The sequence below is a fragment of the Cricetulus griseus genome, chromosome 9 (assembly GCF_003668045.3).
Source record: "Cricetulus griseus strain 17A/GY chromosome 9, alternate assembly CriGri-PICRH-1.0, whole genome shotgun sequence".
In the NCBI taxonomy this organism is placed as follows: Eukaryota; Metazoa; Chordata; class Mammalia; order Rodentia; family Cricetidae; genus Cricetulus; species Cricetulus griseus.
The window spans coordinates 18929292-18953360 of record NC_048602.1 but is presented as its reverse complement, the minus strand read 5'-3'; the positions used below and the strand labels follow the sequence as shown (position 1 = coordinate 18953360).

Here is a 24069-nt window from a genome sequence, read left to right as displayed (position 1 = left end):
AAGAATTTAACAAACTGAATGTATTTCAGGGGTGCAATTTCCAAAGAATAGACACACATGGGGATAACATATGATATACCTTTATAAGGTTTCTTGGAACTATGCATTTTGTGATATACAGCAAAATTAGTGTTTTTTTGTCACATTTTTTTTTGCGATACAACATTTCATCCTCCTAATTTTTTGTTGCTGTTTACACAGTGTTTATGTAGTCCTGGCTGCCAGCAACTTACTTATGTAGACCAGAATGACCTCTGACTCAAGGAGATCTTCCTGGCTTTGCCTCCTGAGAGATGATATTAAAGGTTCGAGCCACCTCACTCACCATTATGAATCATTACATGTTAACACCATAAATGTTTTTATTATAATTTTTCCAAGGCACTGGAGAAATGGCTTAGTGGTTAAAAGCAATGTCTATTTTTCCAGAGGACCTGGGTTCAATTCCATACATGCATACCAGCTCACAATTTTCTGCTAATTCAGATTTATGAAAATCTGATGCATATTTTTGGCCTCTCCAATGCACAGAAATACTCACACACAGTGCAATCACAGAAACAGAAACACACATACACACACACACACACACACACACACACACACACACACACACACCATCACCAACAACAAAACTTTTCCCATTGGGCTTTGGTGGTGCATGCCTTTAATCCCAGCACTCAGGAGGCAGAGGCAGGTGGATGGATCTCTGTGAGTTCAAGGCCAGCCTGGTCTATAGAGCGAGTGCCATATAGGCTCAAAAGCTACACAGAGAAACCCTGTCTCCAAACAAAAACAAAACAAAACAAAAAAACAAAACAAAAAAAACTTTTCCCAGTTATTTTTGCAGATGTTAATTTCATATAAATTCTGTTAAATTTAACATTTAAGGCATTCACAAGTTTCTTATCTTTGTTTCTATTGTTGTGATTTCTAAGCACAGAACTGCAGATAAAGCTATATCGTTATTATTTGCAATGGTATTTTTTCTCACCACTATGAATTTTCTGATGTCTTTTAAGATTAAATATCCGGATAAAGGACATGTCACATTCTTTGCATTTATATGGTCTTTCTCCAGTATGAACTTTCTGATGTGTTCTAAGATATGAATTAAGGGTAAAGGACTTGTCACATTCCATACATTTGTAAGGTTTCTCTCCAGTATGCATTTTCTGATGTTGTCTAAGAGTTGAACACTCAGTAAAAGATCTGTCACATTCTTTACATCTGTAAGGCCTCTCTCCAGTATGAACTCTCTGATGTGCTCTAAGATGTGAGTCCTGGGTAAAGGATTTGTCACATTCCCTACCTCTGTAAAGTTTCTCTCTAGTATGAATTTTCTGATGGCGTTTAAGTGCTGACAACTGATGAAATGACTTTCCACATTCTCTGCAACTGTAAGGTCTCTCTCCAGTATGAATTCTCTGATGTATTCTAAGATACGAGTCAAGGCTAAAGGATTTGTCACATTCTCCACATTTGTAAAGTTTCTCTCCAGTATGAATTTTCTGATGATTTCTAAGATTTGAGGACATATTAAAGGATTTGTCACATACCTCACATTTGTAAGGCTTCTCTCCAGTATGGATTCTGTAATGCCTTTTAAGATGTGATACTTCAAGGAAGGACTTACCACATTCTTTGCATTTGTACATTTCCTCTAGAGAATGAGTTTTCTGATGTCTTCTAAATGACGAATAGTGGGTAAAGGATCTGTCACACTCGTTGCACTTGTAAGGCTTCTCTCCAGTATGGAGTCTTTGATGTGTTTTAAGACTTGAGTACTGGGTGAAGGATTTGTTACAAACATTGCACTTGTAAGGTTTCTCTCCAGTATGAATTCTTTGATGCTTTGTAAGAGTTGACTTCACGGTAAAGCATTTGTCACATTCCTGACATTTGTAAGGTTTCTCTCCAGTATGAATTCTCTGATGTTCAGTGAGGCTTGAGGTAGTACTGAAGTATTTCCCACATTTTTCACACTGGTGTGGTTTCTCTGCAATGTGGATTGGTTGTTGCACAAGACTGTATGTAGACACAAAATAGTCATCGCATTCTCCCTGCCTGTGATCTTTTTTTGCAGTGTAGACTCTCTGATGTTGAGTAGTGTTGGAACACAAATTTACAGATTTCTCACAGTCTTTAGATCTGCAAGGTTCTTCTCCAGTGTGCCTGCTTTCACGTCTGTCTGGGTTTGATGAGTCAACAGAGGCATCCCTGTGATTACTGCATGTGTAGTTTTTGGAGTTTTCTGTAGTTTCACTTGTTCTATAAAGTGCACATGTGGAGGGGTCATGAAGCACTTTGCCAAGCTCATTACACTGACAAGATTCCTTTTCAGTCTTCACATGGTGACGGACAGGATCACACTTAGAATAGTTCTCTGGAAATGAGGACACTTCAGATTAATAGGGCTTGTTCCAAGATTAAATATTTGATACCTGACTGTTGTTAGTATTCAGGCATCTGTACTGGTCTGTCCTTGGTGTTCTGACAGGATTTGCCTTCAGCTGCAGCCACTAAGAAACCCACCTGTGCATATTCACTATGTTCCCTTTTAAAAGGTTCCTGACCACCTCCCATCCTTCTCTCTCTATCTCCCCTATCTCCTGATCCCTTTCCCTAACAAAAACCATCTCTGCTTGAACTCTGCCTCATGGCTTCTTTCTCTCACAGTGCTGTATTTCTTAAATTACAGCAGTTTCCCTAATTTCTCTCTTAAAATAAGCCACCAGGAACTAATTAGAATAGAGATGACAGCAGTCAACTTTTTTCATCACTGTAACTTATGGATTCTCACAAAAACTGAGTGACAGCTTTCAAGGAAGTTGAAGCAGATAATTGAGGAATTAGCTTTAGGATGGAGTTTTCTGACTGATTATATTTAGAATGTGTCTATTTTAAAATATATTTTTCTCAGAAATTGATGAAGTAGAGTTTAATCCAATCCCCCCGTTCACAGTGTTTACTTACTAATGCACAGCCATGAACATTATAGTTCACACTACCCAATTCCTTTTAAGAATAAAGGCTTCTTGAAAAACAAAGGTTTTATTTTTTTTTCCTAAAAAGCGTATTAGTTCTTCAAAGGTAATGGATGCAAAGTCAGTATTCTGCCAGACAATAGAGGCTCTCAGCAGTTCTTAACCTGTGGATCATGACTTTCTGAAAACACGTTATTTCCAATGGTCTTAAGAAGTAAGGCATCACTTAGTAGCAATGTTACAGTCAAGAACTACCAACAAAAACAATTTTATGATTGGGAGTCAATAAAACATGAGGAACTCTACTAAAGGGTTGTAACATTACCAAGGTTTTGAACTATGTTCTAAACCATTGGAAGCAGGGCTACCATGGGAAGCCAGTGCTAATTTCTATTCACCATTGACATCCATGCAAGGCAGGCAATTACAGAATAATCATACTTCATGGACCCACATTATTTAGAATTGTGTAAAATTAGTCCAATCTCTTGTCAGCATAGCCAAATAACATTGTATTTTGTACTGGTATTAAGTCACCACAATTCAGGTGCAATAAAACACATCTTCTAACAGTTACAACAAGAAGGATTCAGCCGGGCGTTGGTGCTGCACGCCTTTAGTCCCAGCACTCGGGAGGCAGAGGTAGGTGGATCTCTGTGAGCTTGAGATCAGCTTGGTCTACAAGAGCTAGTTCCAGGACAGCCTCCAAAGCCACAGAGAAACCCTGTCTCCACCCCCCCCCCAAAAAAAGGATTCATCCCTGGGCCAGGACACTATACTAAGTTCAATTATCAGGAAGCTTTTCAAGTGGAATTGAATATTGCAAAAGCATTGTCAGCTCTTTCTAATTCTTTCACTTGAAGCTGTCACTGTTGTCCTGCTCATTCCCTAGCCCACCCTGGTTGTGGCCACTTTCTCCTCTTCCTATGCCAGGGCAATCCACATGCTACACACAGGTGACCATGCCTACCTTGCATGCAATAACCCATGTGTTCTGGCCCATGACCCATGCTAGAACATTTAGAAAGAATATAGACGTCTAACACAGTACTGTGTTCAGTACATTAAGAGAACACACAGTAGAGGAACATAGGAATGATTTCCCAATGATATTTCCTGTCAGAATCTTCAGCATATTTGGGGAGCATTTTCAGTTTGTTTATCTTGATTTTGTCACAACTAAAACAATGTCAAGTGCAATAACAGACATGGAGGTTTAAGATATGAGTGGAAACATTATATGCTACTGGGTTTCTGAATGCATCTTGGAACCAAAATGAAGGGTGCACAACACCTATAAAATGAAGAGGTAGAAAAAAAATAACAAGATAAAAGGTCTTTTCTACTAGCAAGCACTCCCTAGTCTCCTGTTGTTTCTAAGACAGCCTAACAGAGAATTCACAACCTGAAAAGTCAGTATACAGCCAGAGTTAGGAATTCTCCAAGCAAAATGTTCTTACCCACATAGAGCAGGTTGCTGTAATTCTCCAGCATCACATCAATGCACAAAGCCCTCTGAGCAGAGTCCAGGCATCCCCACTCCTCCTGGGAGAAATCCACTGCTACATCCCTGAAGGTCAGCACACCCTGAAACACAAAGTACAGTTTGTGTTTCTACCGGACAGAGTGCTTTCCTGGATATTAGGAAACTTAAGGAAATCAGGGAATTAGACAAGTGAAGACAATTGCTCAAAAAGGTGATTTTTAATATAGTCACATCCTATGACATAACAGTCTCACAAGCAATATACACGAAACAACACACATTTAAGGTCTGGCCACTTTGTTTTGGGGCAGCTTGACCCTATAGGTGTGGTCTTCTCTGTCGGTATGTGACTGGAATAATAATTGAGCGTGAGGGTCACACATTCTCTCTCTTAAGACAGTGTGGGAGCTGGTGGTGCTATGGTTTGGAGCTTCCCCTTCCCCTTCCCCTTTGGTAATGAGGTTACAGTGCAGTGGCCAAGAGCTGGATCCCCAGAGGGACACAGCAGCTGGTGATGTGATCCAGATTCTTCTTTCTGTCTTGTGATCATTGTGCAGACTTTATATTAATAAAAGGTAAAACAATCTCCAAGATTCCTGCAATATCTGGTGCCCACAATGACTGCATCATAATAATGCCATTGAGCCAATAAACACCACTGGCTACAAAGTGCTCAGGACAATTCTAAGATGGCTAGTTGAGATGATCACCCTCTTACATCACTCTAGCCACAACTTCAGATAAGCTTTACCCATTACTCAGAGCCTGGCTAAATGCTGCAGCTAGTCCTCATGAGACATAATGTTTTAATCTTACAGGGTCCCAAAGAAATACTGTCACCCCCCAGATATCAGGAAGTTATTCTAAGAACACAATGACCCCTTTCTTTAATAAGTGGGGTGGATGGGGCTGGATAGATGGCTCAGTGGTTAAGAGCACTGGCTGCTCTTCCAGGACCTGAGTTCAATTCCCAGCACCCACATAGCAGCTCATAGCTGTCTGTAACTCCAATTCCAGCAGATCTGGCATCCTCACACAGACATATATGCAGGCAAAACATCAATGCACATAAAATAAAAATAAATAAAAGAAAGACCTTGCCTCAAATTAAAAAAAAAAAAGTGGGGTTTTTCTCAGGGTTATAAATAATTGTCACCTGTAGGGGGTTGGTAATGAGGTGTTATAGGGCTGGGGGCAGAACAAGAGATTAGACTCAGTGATCCAATTTAGAATTAAAACGGGGATAAACATGATAGGATAATAAGATAATAAGGTAGATCGTAAAATCTAACAAAGCAACCATCAGTTTTAAATAATTTACATTGGTATGGATTCTTGTGTATTAATATAAGTTCAAAATTATTTTTGTTATGCTGTATATATGTTTCTATTCCTGTTTAAGATATTTTTGTATACTGGTACAAATTTAAAATTATCTTTCCTACTTCTGCTTAAAATACTTTTGTAGGGGCTGGAGAGATGGCTCAGAGGTTAAGAGCACTGACTGCTCTTCCAGAGGTCTTGAGTTCAATTCCTAGCAACCACATGAAGGCTCACAACCATCCACAATAAGATATGGTGCCCTCTTCTGTATACAGAATACTGTATACATAATAAACAAATAAGTAAATAAATACTTTAAAAAATACTTTTGTATATTTACATAAATGTTTTTCATTTACATGTTAAGATTACTTCTGTTATATTGTATGTATATTTTTGCTTCTGTTTAGGATATTTTTGTAAATTAAGGTTATTTTTGTCATATTGCATTATATTTCTACCGGTTAAGGTATTTTTGTATATTGTCACAATTTCGAGGTTATTGTCCTTATATTGTATATCTGTTTCTATTTTTGCATAAGGTATTACTTCTACAGCTTGTTTATTTTTGTATTGTGAAGCTCTAGTCCTTAATCTATATAGGTTAATAAGAATTATGGATTAATAGCCACCATGTTTGTCAAACTTACAGTCATGTTCGTTAGGTCTTCTAGGTGTAGAGAGATACTTCAAATAGATAGGTAATCTGTAAACACTTCAAAGACTTACAGAATATGGCATTTAATGTTTTAATAACTTAGAATACTTTTGACGTGAGACAAGTGCTCCTGGGAGCAACGACCTAAGGCCGAGAGCATGGGCACCAAAGACACTCCATATGAACTGGGTTTTTTTGGTTGTTTTGTTTTGTTGACAAACTGGCCTATTAGGCAAAAAACTGCCCTTGCCTCAACTGCTGACAGTAAGTATGCTGTCTAATTTGTACAAGCAGGACACAAGGAAAAGTGATTGCCAAACTTTGCTGAGACAGGATATGACAGTCCTTCAAATTTTTCTGCTTCTGAAAATGGTCTGCCAGATATTCTAGGCCTATAAACCAAAGTTGGATGCCCCAGTGTTAGAGGAACCTTGGGTGAGACTCTCCTGGCAGCCAGCTGTTTCTGTGATTTCTCTTAATTTTTTGGAAGTCACTTGCTTTCACTTCCTGCTTGCTCAGGTAATATTTTCCTTCTCAGGTCTTTGATAAGGTTGAAGACTAGATAATTACAGTTACAATCCTCATGAATCTGGGGTAAGGACATATTAGATACAAACTTGGATTCTCTTTTTTTTTTTAAAGATTCTATTTATTTATTATGTATACAACATTCTGCTTCCATGTATATCTGCACACTAGAAGAGGGCACCAGATCTCATAACAGATGGTTGTGAGCCACCATGTGGTTGCTGGGAATTGAACTCAAGACCTCTGGAAGAGCAGTCAGTGCTCTTAACCTCTGAGCCATCTGTCCAGCCCCAAACTTGGATTCTTTAAGAAAGGACAACTACTGAAGTAATCTCTCTAAAACTTGTCTTTTACCTATAGTCTGGACATCTAAGATGCATTTCTTACTGGATAATTTATTATATATAGTTTTATTGTATATTGTTTTTATTATATTAGGATTAGAATCTTTTTATTTTAGACTAAAAGGGGGAAATATAGGAATTTTATCCAATGGCCAATAGTATTGGGGTAGCTTGACCCTATGGGCATGGTCTTCTTTGTGGTTATGTGACTGGATAAGGACCAAAGGCGAGGGTCCTGTGCTCTCTCTTGGATGGTGAGGGAGTTAGCAGAGCTATAGCTTGGAGCTTCCCCTTTGCCCTTTTGTAATGAGGTTACCTTACAGTGGCAGAGAGCTGGTTCCCCAGTGGGTTCAGCAGAGCAGATAACTCATTCTATCTTGTCATCATTGTGCACAGACTTGATATTAATAAAAGGTAAAACAATCTGCCAGGCGGTGGTAGTGCACACCTTCCATCCCAGCACTCGGGAGGCAGAGGCAAGCGGATCTCTGTGAGTTCCAGATCAGCCTGGTCTACAAGAGCTAGTTCCAGAACAGCCTCCAAAGCCACAGAGAAACCCTGTCTTGTAAACCCCCCCCCAAAAAAAAAGGTAGAACAATGTCCAGGATTTCCTCAATAGGACATATCAATCTCTTATGGATTCTGTGTTATGTTGCACAGGATCACAGTGGGCATGTCTCAGAAGGAAAATTTGTAAGAAGGAAACACGCTTTTAGATGTTGTGCCTAAAGTACATGCTAAAATATTGATGCTGAATCAACCTATCTGTTCTTGGGCCTTACATGACTCCACTGTAAGATATTCAGTTCCTATGTTTCAACTCTAGGTCCAATGTCACACCATTAAAGAGCAAAGGGCTAGATAGGGAAGGCAAAATTTATGATTAACTAGATAGTTTGTTTTTTTTTTCTTTCACAGTAAAATAGAACAATACTGTATCCTGTATACTTTAATTAGTATATGGAATTAATTTTATGAGAATACTGGGCCACTACCAAGCATATAGAAAAATGAGCATCAGCCACATTTGATATAATCCAAAACTTTCTAAAAATATTCAGAAGCTGACTTAGACAAATAATTTCAAAAGTTTTGATGATCTTACTTGCAATGTTATAAAAAAAATGATGGAAGTCCAAAAACACATTAAATAATAGCTCAGCATGCACACAGAAGTGTAGTATACTGTGGATGCATTCAGAAGTGACAAAGACTTCCTGTCAGCAAATGAATATCAGTCCTCTGCAAATACAATATAGCTTAAACAATGGCTCAAGAGAAAATCTGCACTACTGTATCTGAATTGCGTAGTTCTTGATGTGTTCTTTTTAGCACTTATGCTGTATTGTCTAACAGCATTTTAGAGGTGTTTATGATTGTCTTAGTTAGCATTCCTATTGCTGTGATGAAACACCATGACCAAAATGCAAGTTCAGGAGGAAAGGGTTTATTTGGCTTACACTTCCGCATTGCTATTCATCACTGAAACAAGTCAGAGCAGGATCCTGGAGGCAGGAGGTGATGCAGAGGTCATGGCGGGGAGCTGCTTACTGGCTTGCTTCCCCTGACCAGCTCAGCCCACCTTCTTATAGAACCCAGGATTACAAGCCCAGGGATGGCACCACCCACCATGTGCTGAGCCCTCCTCCACTGATCACTAAATGAGAAAATCCTCTACAACTGGATCTCAAGATGGCATTACCTCAGTTGAGGCTCCTTCCTCTCCTACGAACTCTAGCTTTTGTCAAGTTGACACAAAACTAGACATTACAACTGACCCCTTGTCAACTAAACATAAAACACATCACTAGTAAGCCACAGCCCTTCATTTCTTATTAATCCCCCCCCATCTTAAATAACTTTAAAGTCCCACAGTCTTTACAAATTCAAACACATTAAAATTTCAGTTTCTTTAAAACAGGCAATCTCTTTAAAAATACGACATCTTTTAAAATTCAAGTCTCTCAACTGTGGACTCCAATAAAGCACTTTTTTATCTCAAGAGGGAAAAACTGGGGAACAGTCAATCAAAGCAAAACAAAACTCCAACCATCCAGTATCTGGGATCCAGTCATGAGCTTCCTGAGTCCTCCAAATGACTTGTTCACCTCTCTAGCTCTGCCCTCTGAAACACACATGGTGTCTCTTCTAGGTGCCCACCGGTTCCAGTCCACTGCTGTCACTCAGTGGTTGTCCCTTGATACTGGCATCTCCAAAATGCTGTGGTCCCTTGCTGCAACAGGGTTGCACTTTCACCAATAGCCTCTCATAGGTGGTACCAAGCCTCAACTTCTTTTCATGACTCCTTCAGTCCTGGGCCTTTAACTGCCACTGAGGATGCAACTTCATCAATGGCCTTGCCTGGATACTTAGTGTCAAGCCTCAGCTGCTCTCCATGACCCCTTCATGCCTTCAAAACCAGTATCACCTGTATGATACTTAGTTACAAAGCATGAGGCACAACCTTGGTTGCCTCTGGAACACAGTTTCTGTGTGCTCTTAAGAAATACTTCCCAGGGGATTTCACCTCAGTGATGCTGGTCTCTTCTCAACCACCACTAATTTCTTAGCTGTAGCCAATCAGCACCAAGTATTCCAACAAAAGCAAAATTTTGCTTTAGTAGTTCTAGCACCTTGCTAAACACAGCTGATTCTTCAGCCCCAGCTAACCAGAACCACAAGATCTTAATTCAAAATAACAAAAGACCCTGATAGATTCTTTAAATTTCTCTCTGAAATTCCACAAGGCAGGCTCCATGTTCTGAATTGCTCCAAGTATTCTTATCTTCCAAACTCCTAATGAATATCCCACAGAGCTCTTAACACTTAATGGTTTTCTAGCCCAAAGTTCCAAAGTTCTTCTACAATCCTTCCTAAAACATGGTCAGGTCTGTCAAAGCAATATCTCTCTATGCTGGTACCAATTTGTCTTAGTTAGGGTTTCTGTTGCTTCAAAGAAAAACCATGACCAAAAACAAGCTCAGGAGGAAAGGGTTTATTTGGCTTACACTTCAGCATTGCTACACATCACTGAAGTAAGTCAAGACAGAGCAGGATCCCAGAGACAGGAACTGTTACAGATGCCATGGAGGGGTACTGTTTACTGGCTTGCTTCCCCTGGCCTGCTCAGCTCACCTTATAGAACCCAGGATTACAAGCCCAGGGATGGCACCATCAACCATGGGCTGGGCCCTCCCCCACTGATCATTAAATGAGAAAATGCCTTACAGCTGCATCTCAAGAAGGCATCAGCTGAGGCTCCTTCCTCTCTGATGACTCCAGCTTGTGTCAAGTTGACACACAAAGCCAGCCAGTACAGTGACTCTTTTGGATTTCTCTGAAAATCCAAAGATGCCGTGACATATTCTGTCTGGGCCATGAGTCAGGGACAGAAATGCAAACCTGTGAGTCAGAGCCCATTCCCCAAGTTTCCACTTGAAAACACTGCAGCTTCAGGGTGGTGGAGGAGAGCCATGACTCTCACAGGAACAACTAGAGCAAGGCAATCATGAGGAATGTTCTTTCTGCATCAAATGTGATACGATTCTGCACATCAATCAGCCAAGACCCTAAGACATGACTCCTGATGCATGCCACATAATGAGTCCCAGCCAGAAAGAAAGGACTGCACAATGGGATCCTTGCAGGGAAAACAAAAGATGAATAAATAAATAAATAAATAAATAAATAGAAATACTGATCTCTCCCATATCACTGATCATCCTAACCAGGAGAGTGATGTGAACAGCAATTCTCCTTAGATAAACAAAAGGACATATCATCACTGTTTTGATATTAAACATGAAAGAGAAACACAAGTAGACTAGAATATACGCACAAGAACAATAATTTCATACATATGCCTGTCACATTCAGCACTCTCGACTTTAGTATTAGGAACCACGTATTACTTAGTAATGAGACACAAGATATCTCTTTTCCACATATTTCTAAGATATTACTCCAACTAGTCCATGTGTTTCAATATGCATGGTTACTTTTATAACCATGATTTAAGGAAATGGGACAGATTCTACAAATAGAGCCTTTACGGCACATGAGCCCTGACTCAGCAATATGTAAGTCCACCCTCCACATCAACTGGGCATCCACAAGTGGAAATATTTCCAAAATTACATGTCAGTAATATATGTGGGATACCAACCTCCCCCACACACACAAAAAAAATCTGGGGAGAGCAGAATAGAGATAAGTGCTATAGGAGATGTGGAATTATAGAATTATATCATAGCTGTAGTCACAAAGACAGTCTGGTATGAGAATAAGCATTGACAGGAGGATAACAGGATAAGACACAGAATCCATAAAGAAAACTATTAATCCATCCCCACTTAATGTTTGGCAAAGGAGGGGAAAAATACATTAGAAAAATATGGTCTCTTCAACAAATGGTACTGGCAAAACTGGATTTAGCAGGAGAATTAGGTGCAAAAATCCAAACAAGATGGATCAAAAACCTTATTTAAAACCATACACACAGAAACCTAGAAAACAGGGAACACCCATGAAGACATTGGGACGGGCAATGGCTTCTGGATTAGAAAGAACACTAACAACAGCATAGGAACTAACGCCATGTACCAACAGGTGGAACTATATGAAAATAAGGAGTTTCTGCTTATCAATGAAAACAATCAGCAGAGCACACAGACACATAACAGAGTGGGAATCTGTACCGGTGATGCTTTAGACAGGGGCTCATACCTAGAATTTACCAAGAATTACAGCAATTAAATAACATGCAAACAAAACTGCCCATCAACAAATGGGGAAATGAACTGAATAGACACTTTTCAAAGACAGAAACACAAACAACCCCAGGATCCCTAAACCGCCAGGAGAGAAATGCGAACAAAAACTACTTTGAAATGCTGCTTCACTCCAGGCACAATGGCTGACAACAATTAATCTCACAACAAGTGTTGGAGAGGATGAGGAAGAATGCAATGAACTGAAAACCAAGCCCAAACCCAATGAGAGAAAGAAGAGCAGTTGGTAAAGTCTCAAGGGTTTATTATCGACAGTCTGTGGCACTTCTACTCTGGAGAGAAATGTATTCCATCTACAGAGAGCATCCATCTTTTACATACATTTTGTTTCTGGGCAAGCAAGAGCAAGGAGGCAGATTACAAAGGCCAAGCAAAAGCAGTTAGTTTGAACTATACCATAAAACTGTTGGAAGATTTGAAATAACAGCATGACTCCAGCTATGACCCAGTTTGAGCAACTTCATAAGTGAATCCCTTCCTGTGTGAGCCAGTCTGCAGGACTTTAGATGCTCTTTCCTGGGATAATACCTTCTTTACAACACACTGAAACTAGGTAAAGAATAATTCAACCCTTGGGTTGATTTCCTTTCTTTTAGAGAAGACCTATTTCTCCTAGGTCCTATCAAAAGGAAGTCTTATTCATTGTTGGTGTGGATGGGAAGGTAGTGCAAATTAGCACACTCAAATGAAATCAGTTTGAAGAGTACTAACAAATTAAAGATAGAACTAACCATAGTCCCAGGTCTCTCACTCCTGGGCATATACTCATATTCGACACCCCACTATAGAGATATTTACACCCTATGGTAAATGCTGCTGTATGCATAACAATAAAGAATTATAATCAACCTGTCTATCCAAAGATGAACTGACAATGAAAATGGTATACATACAAAATGGAATACTGCTCAGCTGAAGAGAGAATGTGGATTAAAATTTGCAGGAGAATGGATGGATTCATAATGTGTAGTATTAAGTGAGGTTACACAGTATCAGAAATAAGAAACCATGTTTTCCCCATATGCAGAATCTAGTCAGTAACAACATACATGTGGGCAAAGTAGAACATAGAGAAAAGAGAACAAGAAATGTTAAATATCAGTATTGATATAAGATTGAATGCATGTAATCAAAATCAGTTATGAGAAGATATAAAGCTAAGTGCTTTTCTAATTCTAATTATGTCACATGGTTTTTGGTTTTTGATGGTAGATAAATAGATCAAACTATATTGGATATTGAAACTATAAAGTCCCGTGTGAGGCTCCAGAGATTCTGTTCCCAGTGACTACTCTAACTGTATAAAAATGCATTCGGTTGTACATCTTTGGCTCTGGTAAATTTCAGTTTATAATTGTTTGTTTGCATAATTGTTTTTCATAATAAAGTTTAAAAAATCAGAGGCAGAAAATTAGAGGCTTCTGATGTCTCAACTATAACATTTCTACCAAAGGAGGGGGGGCACATGATCACTGACCTGGAAGAGATTAATTGGAGAATCAGCCATTTCTTTCCGTTTCTCTTCTTTGAGTTTCTCTTTCAGGAACAAGGCTTGCTTCTCTTTCAAATTAAGGAATCAAAAAGCAAAAGCAAAAATTAGTAATGAAAGCTGTTAAAGAAAACAATGTTAAATAAATGATATGAAAAGACCCAAGCAAGAGAATGTCCAGACAATGATCCCTAATCCAGGACAGCATGGAAAGACATTTAAAGCTTGAAGAGAAAACCACCATCAACAATATTGTTGCACACAAAAAAATTATATCTCAAAACTGATGTGGACATAAGTGTATTTTAAGACAGTCACAAATTAACACAGTGCATTTCACTAAAGCAGTATGGCAGATGATACATTAGAGGCAAAATATACACAGGAGAATTAGATGAATTTTCCACGACAATGTTGTAAATTGTAATTGTAATTGTAAACAAGTTTCGTGTGAAGAATAGATATACAGGAGAACTGGGAAGTAATCATCCATGGTCAATACAGCAAACCACTAATGGTCACAGAGAAGGAAGAATACAATGAATATTCCAACCAGCAAAACACACACACACATACACACACACACAAACAAAACAACAAAAAAAACCTATATGAAATAAAAACCCTAAAAACCAACAAAAATCTAGCCACTCTGAAAATCAATATGGAAAATCCTGAAAAAGTTAAAGAAATCTAGGACATGACCCAGCTGTACCACTTCTTGTCATATTCTCAAAGGACTCAACATCCTGCTCCACAAATAATGCTCAGCCATGTTCATTGCTGCTTTACTCACAACAGCTCCAAAAGGGAAACAACCTAACTGTTATTACACTGAAAACTGGATAATGGAAATGCAGTACACATGACCTATGGAATATTGTTCAGGGATAGAGAAAACTGAAATCTCGAGCTTTTGAAAGGAAAAGGAAGGCCCTGAAAGGATTATATTGAATGGAGTAATCCAAACTAAGAAAGGAAGACATTGCATGATCTCTCTCACAGGAAGTTCTTAGGTCTAAATCTTCAGATGTAAGTATACAACCTAGAGTGACTGCCATTACAAGAAAAATAAAAACAGTCCACTGTAGGGTTTGGGGGAGTATTAAAGAGGGGGATCACACGGAACAATGATCTAAAGGGGGAAATGGAAAAACAGGGAGGGACTTTATATTCTGATAATGCTCCCACAAGACATTTTCTAACAAAACCACCCACACAAGGCAGGTCACAGCTGTGGAAGATTCTCCCTAAACATAATAAGCTATTGCTGTTGTCTGTGGTTGCCTCCCAGAGGTAGAAGGTGAAGTGCCCCTACTACTGAAGAAGCCAGGCACTTTAGACACAGAATCCAGAGGATGAGAGATGGAACTGAACTTAAAGACTCTTCCCAGAAGGCAACATGCAAGCTTTTAAAGAAGGGAACCAGCCAACAGTCCCATGACACCTGTGAACCACAGCAATGATCTACACTGCACGATTACCCTAAGGGTGCAAGAGTGGCACTCAAACCTTGGTGGTGACCAACAGCTTCTAATTGGATTAAGACCCTCTCAGCGAGAGGGAGAACATGCCTGGTACTGGAAACCTAGCCAGTTTCCCCAGGACTAGCAAAGGCATGGACCCTGGAGGAGAGCCTACAACCACAACTTTACTAAATAGGCATAATCCATAACAGCATTCTAAGTATTTTCCTTATTCCCACAGATAAATGTAGTCCTCAGCCTTCATCAATAAAAGTTCTTTTTGAACACATGGAGATTATTACAGAAAACCACAATCATCCAAACTGCAGACTTGTGATGCTCAGTCCCCACTGACACACAACACAACTCCTTCACCTCAGGTTCAGGGATCACTGAGAAAGGAGGGCGGAGGGAATAGTGTAAGAGCCTGAGGGGCAGGAGGCTTGCTTTTCACATTGTGTCTCCCAGAAATGTCAGGGAAGCTACATGTATGAAATCTTACAAACATGGCTGACTAAACATGAGCTGGACAAGGACAGCATCAAGAGACATGCTAACATGGAAGGAAGAAAGCTCACTAGGCCTCAACCCTAGTGAAAACACTGAGGAATTCTGAGAGCTGGAGAAACAGTCTTCCCCAAAGAGTGCGCCATATGGTTATCCAATGCCAAATGTTCATCCCTGAAAACATAAAAATTGAGTAGGTTGTATTTTTATATTTAGGAATACACACAAACAATGAGTCATTAAGAAATAATAAGCATCTATGTAAAGGCAAGATTTTTGGAATATCTAGATTTAAAAAAAAATATAGTATCTTCTATTATTGCTACTAACATAATTAAACTTAATAGGGGGCTAGAGAGATGGCTTAATGGTTAGGAGAGAGTATTATTCTTCCAGAGACGTAGTTCCATTCCCAGACCCCACACAGTGGCTCCCATCTGTCCATAACTACAGTTCCAGGATGTATATGATATATAGTCATACATGCAAGCAAAACACTTGTATAAATAAAATACATGAGTCTAAATAAAAAACGAACAGTAAATAATTAGTAAAGAAAAGAAAATATAATTCCTTGAATCAACTTATAAAACAAATGAAAGGTCCTGATTTGAAAGCTTTGATTTGCTGAAGGAACTGAAGAAGATGCTAGCTAGAACATGGGAAGCTGATTTACACAGATGGAAAGGGACATAATATTGACATTTTCCCTATTTCTGGAAGTGGTTTATATGATCAGTTCAAACTTCATGACATTTAAACTTCCCATAATATATACTTCAGAGAACTAGTAAAGAGAAACGTAGAATTTGTATTGATGGAGAAATTCTCTGGGAACAGAGCAGCCCCTGGGATGTTACAATGCTGGAGCTATCCCAGTGAGATTGCAGTTGTCACTGGAGAGCCACACGACCAACAGCGTCATGGGAGTGGAGAGGACAGACAGTCCAATATAACAGAGCAGAAGTTCCAGAACCTGTCCAATAGCAATGACCTTGTCAATGTCACCAAAGTACCACAAACTTACACGTAACTGACTAGACAGCCTCGTCAAACAGTGGTATTGGGAAAAGTACCTATCCACATATAAAAACATTAACCTGGGTTCAAATCTCTCTCACCACGCAAGGAATCACAGACTTCCAAGTATGATCTGAAACAGTGACTCCTGCAGAGCAACACAAAGGGACAACACTATATACAACGGCAGGACCCTGACAAATAGTACTGTGTAAAATTAAATACATTCAGGGAAAATGTAATAATTAAAAGCATGAAGAGACAGCCTATACCAAAGATACATTTATTAGCTATCTATTTGTACTACAATAGATACAAACCCAGAATCAAAAAAATTTCAAAGGAAGCAAACGATAATGCCATTGGTAAATAAACACCATGCTCAACAAACGGCCAATTTATTGTACGTACTACCAAGTTCTATACTGTAGGTCAGAAGATAATGTAAATATATAGAGATTCCAATTCTAAACTCAGTGTCTACAGTCTCGAGTTGCTACACAAATGTATTCCTAGCAAATGCATTTCTTTCACTAATTTCTAGAAAAGTAAATTTATAAAATTACTCACGCAAATGACACAAAAAGACTACAGCATTCAAAAAAGGATGGCTGAAATTAAAACATATACTTTCTATCAAAAATTTATTTCATATCTAAAAGATCCAAGATACTGAGGAAGAAGGAAATTTTTTTAATGCCCTTAATATGGGCAGCAGTAATGAAGACTGATGTTCATAAGTAAAATAGTGACAGAAAAATCAAGACAAAAGCTGAAGACAATGAGTGGATACTCTTTACCAGGTTAAGTGCCTGGTAAAGGACATGAAGATGAAGTCCCTGGAGGAGATCTACCTACCTGTTCTCCCTGCCATTAAGGAATCCCAAATTATTGACTTTTTACTGGGCACATCCCTAAAGGATGATGTTTAAAGATCATGCCAGAGCAGAAGCAGATATGGGCTGGGCAGCTGACCAGATTCAAGGCTTTTGTCACTATTGGTGACTACAATGGTCATGTTGGTCCTGGTGTTAAGTGCTCCATGGAGGTAGCCATTGGCATCCTAGGGCACATCATCTTGGCCAAGCTTTCTACTGTCCCTGTACGAAGAGGCTACTGGGGGAACAAGACTGGCAAGCCCCACACTGTTCTGTAAAAAAGTGACAGGCCGCTGTGGCTCTGTGTTGGTGCCTCTCATCCCTGCCCCCAGAGGCACCAGCATTGTCTCTGCTGCTGAACTGGAGTGGCTTCTGATAGTGGTCGGTACTGATGACTGCAACACATCAGCCAGGGGTTGCATTGCCACCCTGGGTAATTGCCAACGCCACCTTAAACTAACAGCATCTCCAAGACCTACATCAACCTTACCCCTGACCTTTGGAAGGAGGCTGTGTTAACCAAAAGAGACTATGTTCACAAGTCTCCTTATCAGGAATTCACTCACCATCTTGTGAAAAAATCCACACCAGAGTCTCAGAGGTTCAGATAAACCAGGCTACAAATTGTAGCCACCACGTAAGAGTTTTTATACATGAAAAATAAAGTGAATTAAGTCTGCTTAAAAAAAATACAAAATGGGGCTGGAGAGATGGCTCAGAGGTTAACAGCACCAGCTGTTCTTCCAGAGGTCCTGAATTCAATTCCCAGCAACCACATGGTGGCTCACAACCATCTGTTATGAGACCTGGTGCCCTCTTATGGTGTGCAGATATACATGGAAGCAGAATGTTGTATACATAATAAATAAAATCTTTTTTTAAGAAAAGATTTACTTAAAAAAATACAAAATGAAAAATGATCCATTAGAAAAGTTCTCTGGTCAACATGGGTACATGTCACAAAAACTGGAATGCAAGCTGGGTGGTGGTGGTGCATGCCTTTAATCCCAGAATTTTGGGCGGCAGAGGCTGGCAGATCTCTGAGTTTGAGATCAGCTTGGTCTACAAGAGCTAGTTCCAAATTGACTCCAAAGCTATACAAATAAACCCTGTCTAGAAAAACAAAACAATCAAACAAAAAAAGGCTGGAATGTAGACATCCACAGCAGACAGAAAACAAAATACATAAACATGTGAAACATAGCACATTACTTCCTGCTCTTGTCAATCACAAGAAGTCAACCTAGAAGGAGGTCCATCTTCTCTAACACCAAGCAATTCCCTTTACAACCCTATTTGTCTATTTTACTGAAAGTACCAAGGAAGAGAAAAGAGCCAGAAAATACTAAGAGGATCAAACTTGGAGGTGATCTTACAATGTGTTACAACTACAGCAAAGGAAGCCACTTGGAATTGTCATGACCACAGACAATAGGAGATATCCATGAGAAGACAGTGTAGACAGGGTTAACAGTCTGTAAATGCACTTCCTGATTCTTATCAAAACTCCATTGGCAGCCAGCGTTGGTGGGTCACACCTTTAATCCCAGCACTCAGGAGGCAGAGGCAGGCAGATCTCTGTGAGTTCGAGGCCAGCCTGGTCTACAAGAGCTAGTTCCAGGACAGCCTCCAAAGCCACAGAGAAACCCTGTCTCAAAAAACAAACTAAAAAACTCCATTGGCATCATTTTCAGGGCTGGAGACATAAACATGAAAAGGTAGAGAACATGCTAGGATACCAAAGCTTCAAAATTCTGAAAACAATTTAAGTAATCCTAGAGGGTCATAATTTAGATATTTTATAATCACAGACAGCAAAACCAGTAAGTATGACATGATCAGTGATGTGAATCAATAAGAGCAGCATCACTCACATGCACAGTCAAATAAAATTTTATCTGTGTCAATTCTTCCTTAGAGCCTCTTCTCCTACCTCCAATAGAATAACCCTAAGGAGCTCAATCTCAGTTAGAGTCTCCAGAATCATTTCTATTGAAACTGAGTATTGTAGATGGAGGTTTCTGTCCCGCCCAGTCCCAAGGCCGTTTATTCCCAAATGAACACACAGAGGCTAATATTAATTATAAACTGTTTGGCTGATGGCTCAGGCTTTTTATCGGCTAGCTCTCTCTTAATTATTGACCCATTTCTATTAATCTGCGATCTTCAAATAGTCTTGGCTTACTGGTGATGCCCAAGCTTCTTGCTTTCTCAGTAGCTACATGGCGCCTCACTCTGGCGACTGCTTCCCTGCCTTTCCCCTTCGAAGTACTCCCCTAGTCAGGTAGCACCGCCTATACTTCCTGCCTGGCTTCTGGCCAATCAGCATTTATCATCAACCAGTAAGAAGGACCCTCCCCGACTTGGAATAGAGCAAAACTCATTTCCACCTTCACTTGATTCCCTTTCCACATAGTCATCAATCCCTCCACCATACCTGGATCCTTTACTACTGTCTCATCTGTCTCCATCTTCCAGCCCCTCTGTTCTGCTGCACAGGTGAGCAGATCTGGGTGATCAGTGAGCCCTGCACATGAGAAACAGGCTCTTTAGAAAGCCCCTGGATTCTCTCACATAGTACTGTGTCCAGAAGATAAAGAGAAAACAAAACACAGGATTATACCAGTGATTCCCCAATTGTCCTGCAGTGTCAGAATACTGAAAACAATTAGAAAACATGTTCAGTTAGTGTTACTTGAATCCCAATTCCAACCACACCTCACTCAAAACTCAGGGATAGAAATGGAACTAAATGATTGGAATGAGGATATTATACACTAATAAGGTTCTGAATTAATCATGGCCCAAAACTGATGGAGGCCTTATACCTCCCAAAGGGACACAGGGGAAGAAGAGTGACTATTTCATGAAGACTTGCTTTGTTCCTCTGGGGATTTCACTTTACAGAAAGCTTACACACTCGAAGACTAGTTTGTCAAGAAACCCTGAGGAACCAGGTGCTGGTGGCACACGCCTTTAATCCCAGCACTTGGGAGGCAGAGCCAGGATAGGCTCCAAAGCTACACAGAGAAACTCTGCCTCGAAAAACAAAAACAAACAAACAAACAAACAAGGAAGGAAGGAAGGAAGGAAGGTAGGAAGGAAGAAAAATGACTGAGGAGGAGCAAGGAAGACTGCAAATTATTCTCACCCACAGAAACCATTCTGCTGCAATTCTGTAACATCCAGTCTCTGTACAAGGCCCTCAGGGGAGGGTCCAGGCATTGCCACTCCTCCTGGGAGAGGTTCACAGTCACACCACTGGCTGTCAACATTCCACAAAAATAAAACACGTCCGTTTGAATCATCTTGTTGGTGCACACCTTGAATCCTAGAAGTTGGGAGACAGTGGTGGGTGGAACTCTGACTCTGTTAGTTCCAGTCCAGCCTGGTCTACAAGGTGAGTTCTTGGCCAGACACAGCAATGCAAGAACAGAAAAAAACAAAAACAATAAACCAAAAACCAGTTTGATCATATGTCTATGGAAAAAGTACTTCTCTTGATCCAAGGAGACAAAACACAAATGCAGACATTTTTCTGATGTACATGACTGACTATAATTACTCAAATGTCTTTTAATACTGTCCCATACTATAATGCTTGTTTATTTCTTCTTTTTTGGTTGTTTTCAAGACAGGGTTTATGTATTCCTGAAACATGCTCTGTACACCAGGCTGGCATTGCAATCAAGAGACCCACCTGCCCCTTCCTCCCTATTGTTGGGATTAAGGGTATGTGCCACCACCACTTGGCTTATGATGTTTTTTCTAACTGAAAATACTGTGACCTGACAGCCTTAAACATGGTACTGCGCTTTCCAGACTCTAGGTGCAACATTTAGAACTCAGAACAAGACACATTTCAGGGTTTTTTTTTGTTTGACACAGGGGTTCTCTGTGGCTTTGGAGCCAGTCCTGGTACTCGATCTGTAGACCAGGCTGTCCTCGGAACTCACAGAGATCAGCCTGCCTCTGCCTCCCGAGGGCTGGGATTAAGGGTGGGTACGACCAACGCCCGGCTTGTTTTCGTTGTTTTTGGTGTCACCCTGTAGCTATGTAAGTCCTGGAACTCACTACGTACAGCTAGGCTGGCCTCAAACTTACTGAGATCCACCTGCCTCTGTTTCCAGAGTGATGGATACCTCGCGGCCTGTGCCATGGGGCTGGCAAGGACACTCTGTGATGTAGATACAGCATTCTGAAGAGTGCATATGCCTCAGACGAAAAATTAACGAGAGGTAAAAGTTTACTTTTAAATGTTCACGTTTACAACTATGGACCTCGAAAGTGTATACAAATTTGTGCACGCACACCGGAACCTGCAAGCATTCCTTCCGTAACAAATATCTAAAAGCTCTCTGGGGATTGCCAATTCCTCAGGTCCATGTGCCACTCCGTGGACTGGGTAAGTGGCTTAGCAGGGCACCGAATGTGAATTCCAAGAGCTCTTTCCTATCCAACACCGCACAGAGAAACGCGCGTGCAAATACCAATGAATAAATCCAAATATTCTCCTAGAGTATCCTGACGTGAATGTCTTGGCAGTGGGAAAAAAAATCAAAATTAGTCCAGCTCATGTGATCTAAAATACACCAGGGAAAGACACGCACAGCACAATTTGGGAGCCGGCTTCCTGATGAGCAGCAGAGAAACCGCTCGCACCCCCGCTCCTCCCTCCCTCCCGGGTCCCAGCCCCGCAGCTCCTCTGACCTGGGAGCTTCCAGGGCCGCCGGGCTGCGGTTCCCGCCACTGCGCTGCTGACTGCTGACTTTCCCAGGCCGCCCCGCGAGCGCGGACACTGCGGATCCCGAGGTCTCAGGTCCCCGCGGACCCGCCGCGTCCTCCGCACCCGGCTCTGCAGCGCGCGGTTCCCACCGTGCAGGTCCCCGAGCAACGACAGGGAACCGGGCACTCGTCACTGCGGGCTGCGGCTCCTCAGGCCAAATAACGGTGCCTCAGGAGAGCTCCATTCCAGCTTCCGTTAGGTCACTGCCCTAACCCCGCCCACTTAAGCACTTCCTCTACCACTGGCCAATGGTAAACAAACTCCTCCAACCGCCCATTCCGGTTTCGTGGCCCCGCCCCCTCTGGCCCCGCCCCTGCGTCTCCCTCTGCCTTGCTGTCTTAGCTGCAGCTGTCAGGCCGCCCTGGTCTCTGTCTACAAAACCAAAAAGGGGAAGAAATGCATCAACAGCACAGCAACCTCTGGCTTCCCCGTGGCCTGCTCGGGCAAGTGAACAGACAGTCACAAACGTGAACATGTAAACACACACAGACACACATGGAGGAGGGGAGGGAGGGAGGAAGAGGGGAGAGAGATAGGAGACACTTTTTTTGTAATTTTTTTTTTTCTATTTATTTCCTACCATGGTGTTTTAGCCTTACCTCAGACCCAAGAGAGATAGAACTACTGGTGACTGGACTGCAATTCGAAACCATGAAGAAAGTAAATCATTCTCCTTTAAGTTGTGTTATATTCGTTAGTATTGAATATAACAGCAGAAACGATTTTAAAAATTGTATACGTACATCCCAAACAGAGCATTGTGATGCACTTAAGAAAGTAGAGTGGAAAAGAAAAAAAAAAAAAAAAAGACCCGGGCGTTGGTGGCTCACGCCTTTAATCCCAGCATTCAGGAGGCAGAGGCAGGCGGATCTCTGTGAGTTCAAGGCCAGCCTGGTCTCCAGAGCGAGTGGCAGGACAGCCTCCAAAGCCACAGAGAAACCCTGTCTCGAAAAAAACCAAAAAAATAAAAAAATGCTTGCTTACTTATTGTGTATACAGTATTCTGTCTGCATGTATCCCCGCAGGCCAGAAGAGGCCACCAGATCTCGTTACAGGTGGTTGTGAGCCACCATATGGCTGCTGGGAATTGAACTCGGGACCTCTGAAGAGCAGCCAGTGCTCTTAACCTCTGAACCATCTCTCCAGCCCCCTTCACTCTATTTTCTTTTTTTTGTTGTTGTTGTTTTAACAAAAATTTAACAAGTAAATATTTTTTAAAAAAGAAAGTAGAGTGAACCAAATTGAGATTGTTGCTCGTTTGTGAGGACAATGGAATCACATATATTCTCTGGTTTGCATTAGAAATGTCCTCATGGGTCCATGAGTTTGAACTGTTGTTCCCCATCTAGTGGTTCTGTGTGTGGAGGCCGTGGAACCTTTAGCGTGTGGGGCTTTGCTGGAAGGAGTGTATCACTAGAGGAAAACTTGGAGCTTTCATGGATTGGTCTCACTGTGCCTTCTGACTCCCGATGAGCCCTGTGCTCCGGCTGTCATGCTTTCCCGGCCATGATGTTCTGCACCTTCTCTGAGCTTTATTTCATACAGGGGTGGAGCCAAACATAAAACACCAAAGTCCACCACAGTGGCACCCTTTCTACAACAAGGCTCTGCCTTTCTTTTCCTTAAATAAACTTTATAGTAAAACTCTTAAAGACAAGGTAAGCAACATGCACCCAAGTTAACCAGACCCCAAGTCTGTACATCTCAATGAATTTCTACAGTCAGGGTAGCCATTCTGAAAACTGCCCCTTCTGAAGGTTCCATCAACTCCCCAAACAGTGCCACCCACGTGGTACCAAGAGTTCAA

General features: G+C 40.9%; 1 protein-coding gene across 1 annotated transcript; it reads right to left on the bottom strand.

Moving 5' to 3' along the window:
• Positions 1–710: 710 nt before the first annotated feature.
• Positions 711–22530, bottom strand: LOC100751006 (zinc finger protein 54). The gene is given in 7 exon segments (XM_027398686.2): positions 711–988; positions 990–2386; positions 4448–4574; positions 13594–13676; positions 19914–20003; positions 20628–20807; positions 22187–22530. Coding segments are annotated over 6 exon segments (1947 nt in total). The 5' UTR covers positions 20785–20807; positions 22187–22530; the 3' UTR covers positions 711–895.
• Positions 22531–24069: the final 1539 nt, after the last annotated feature.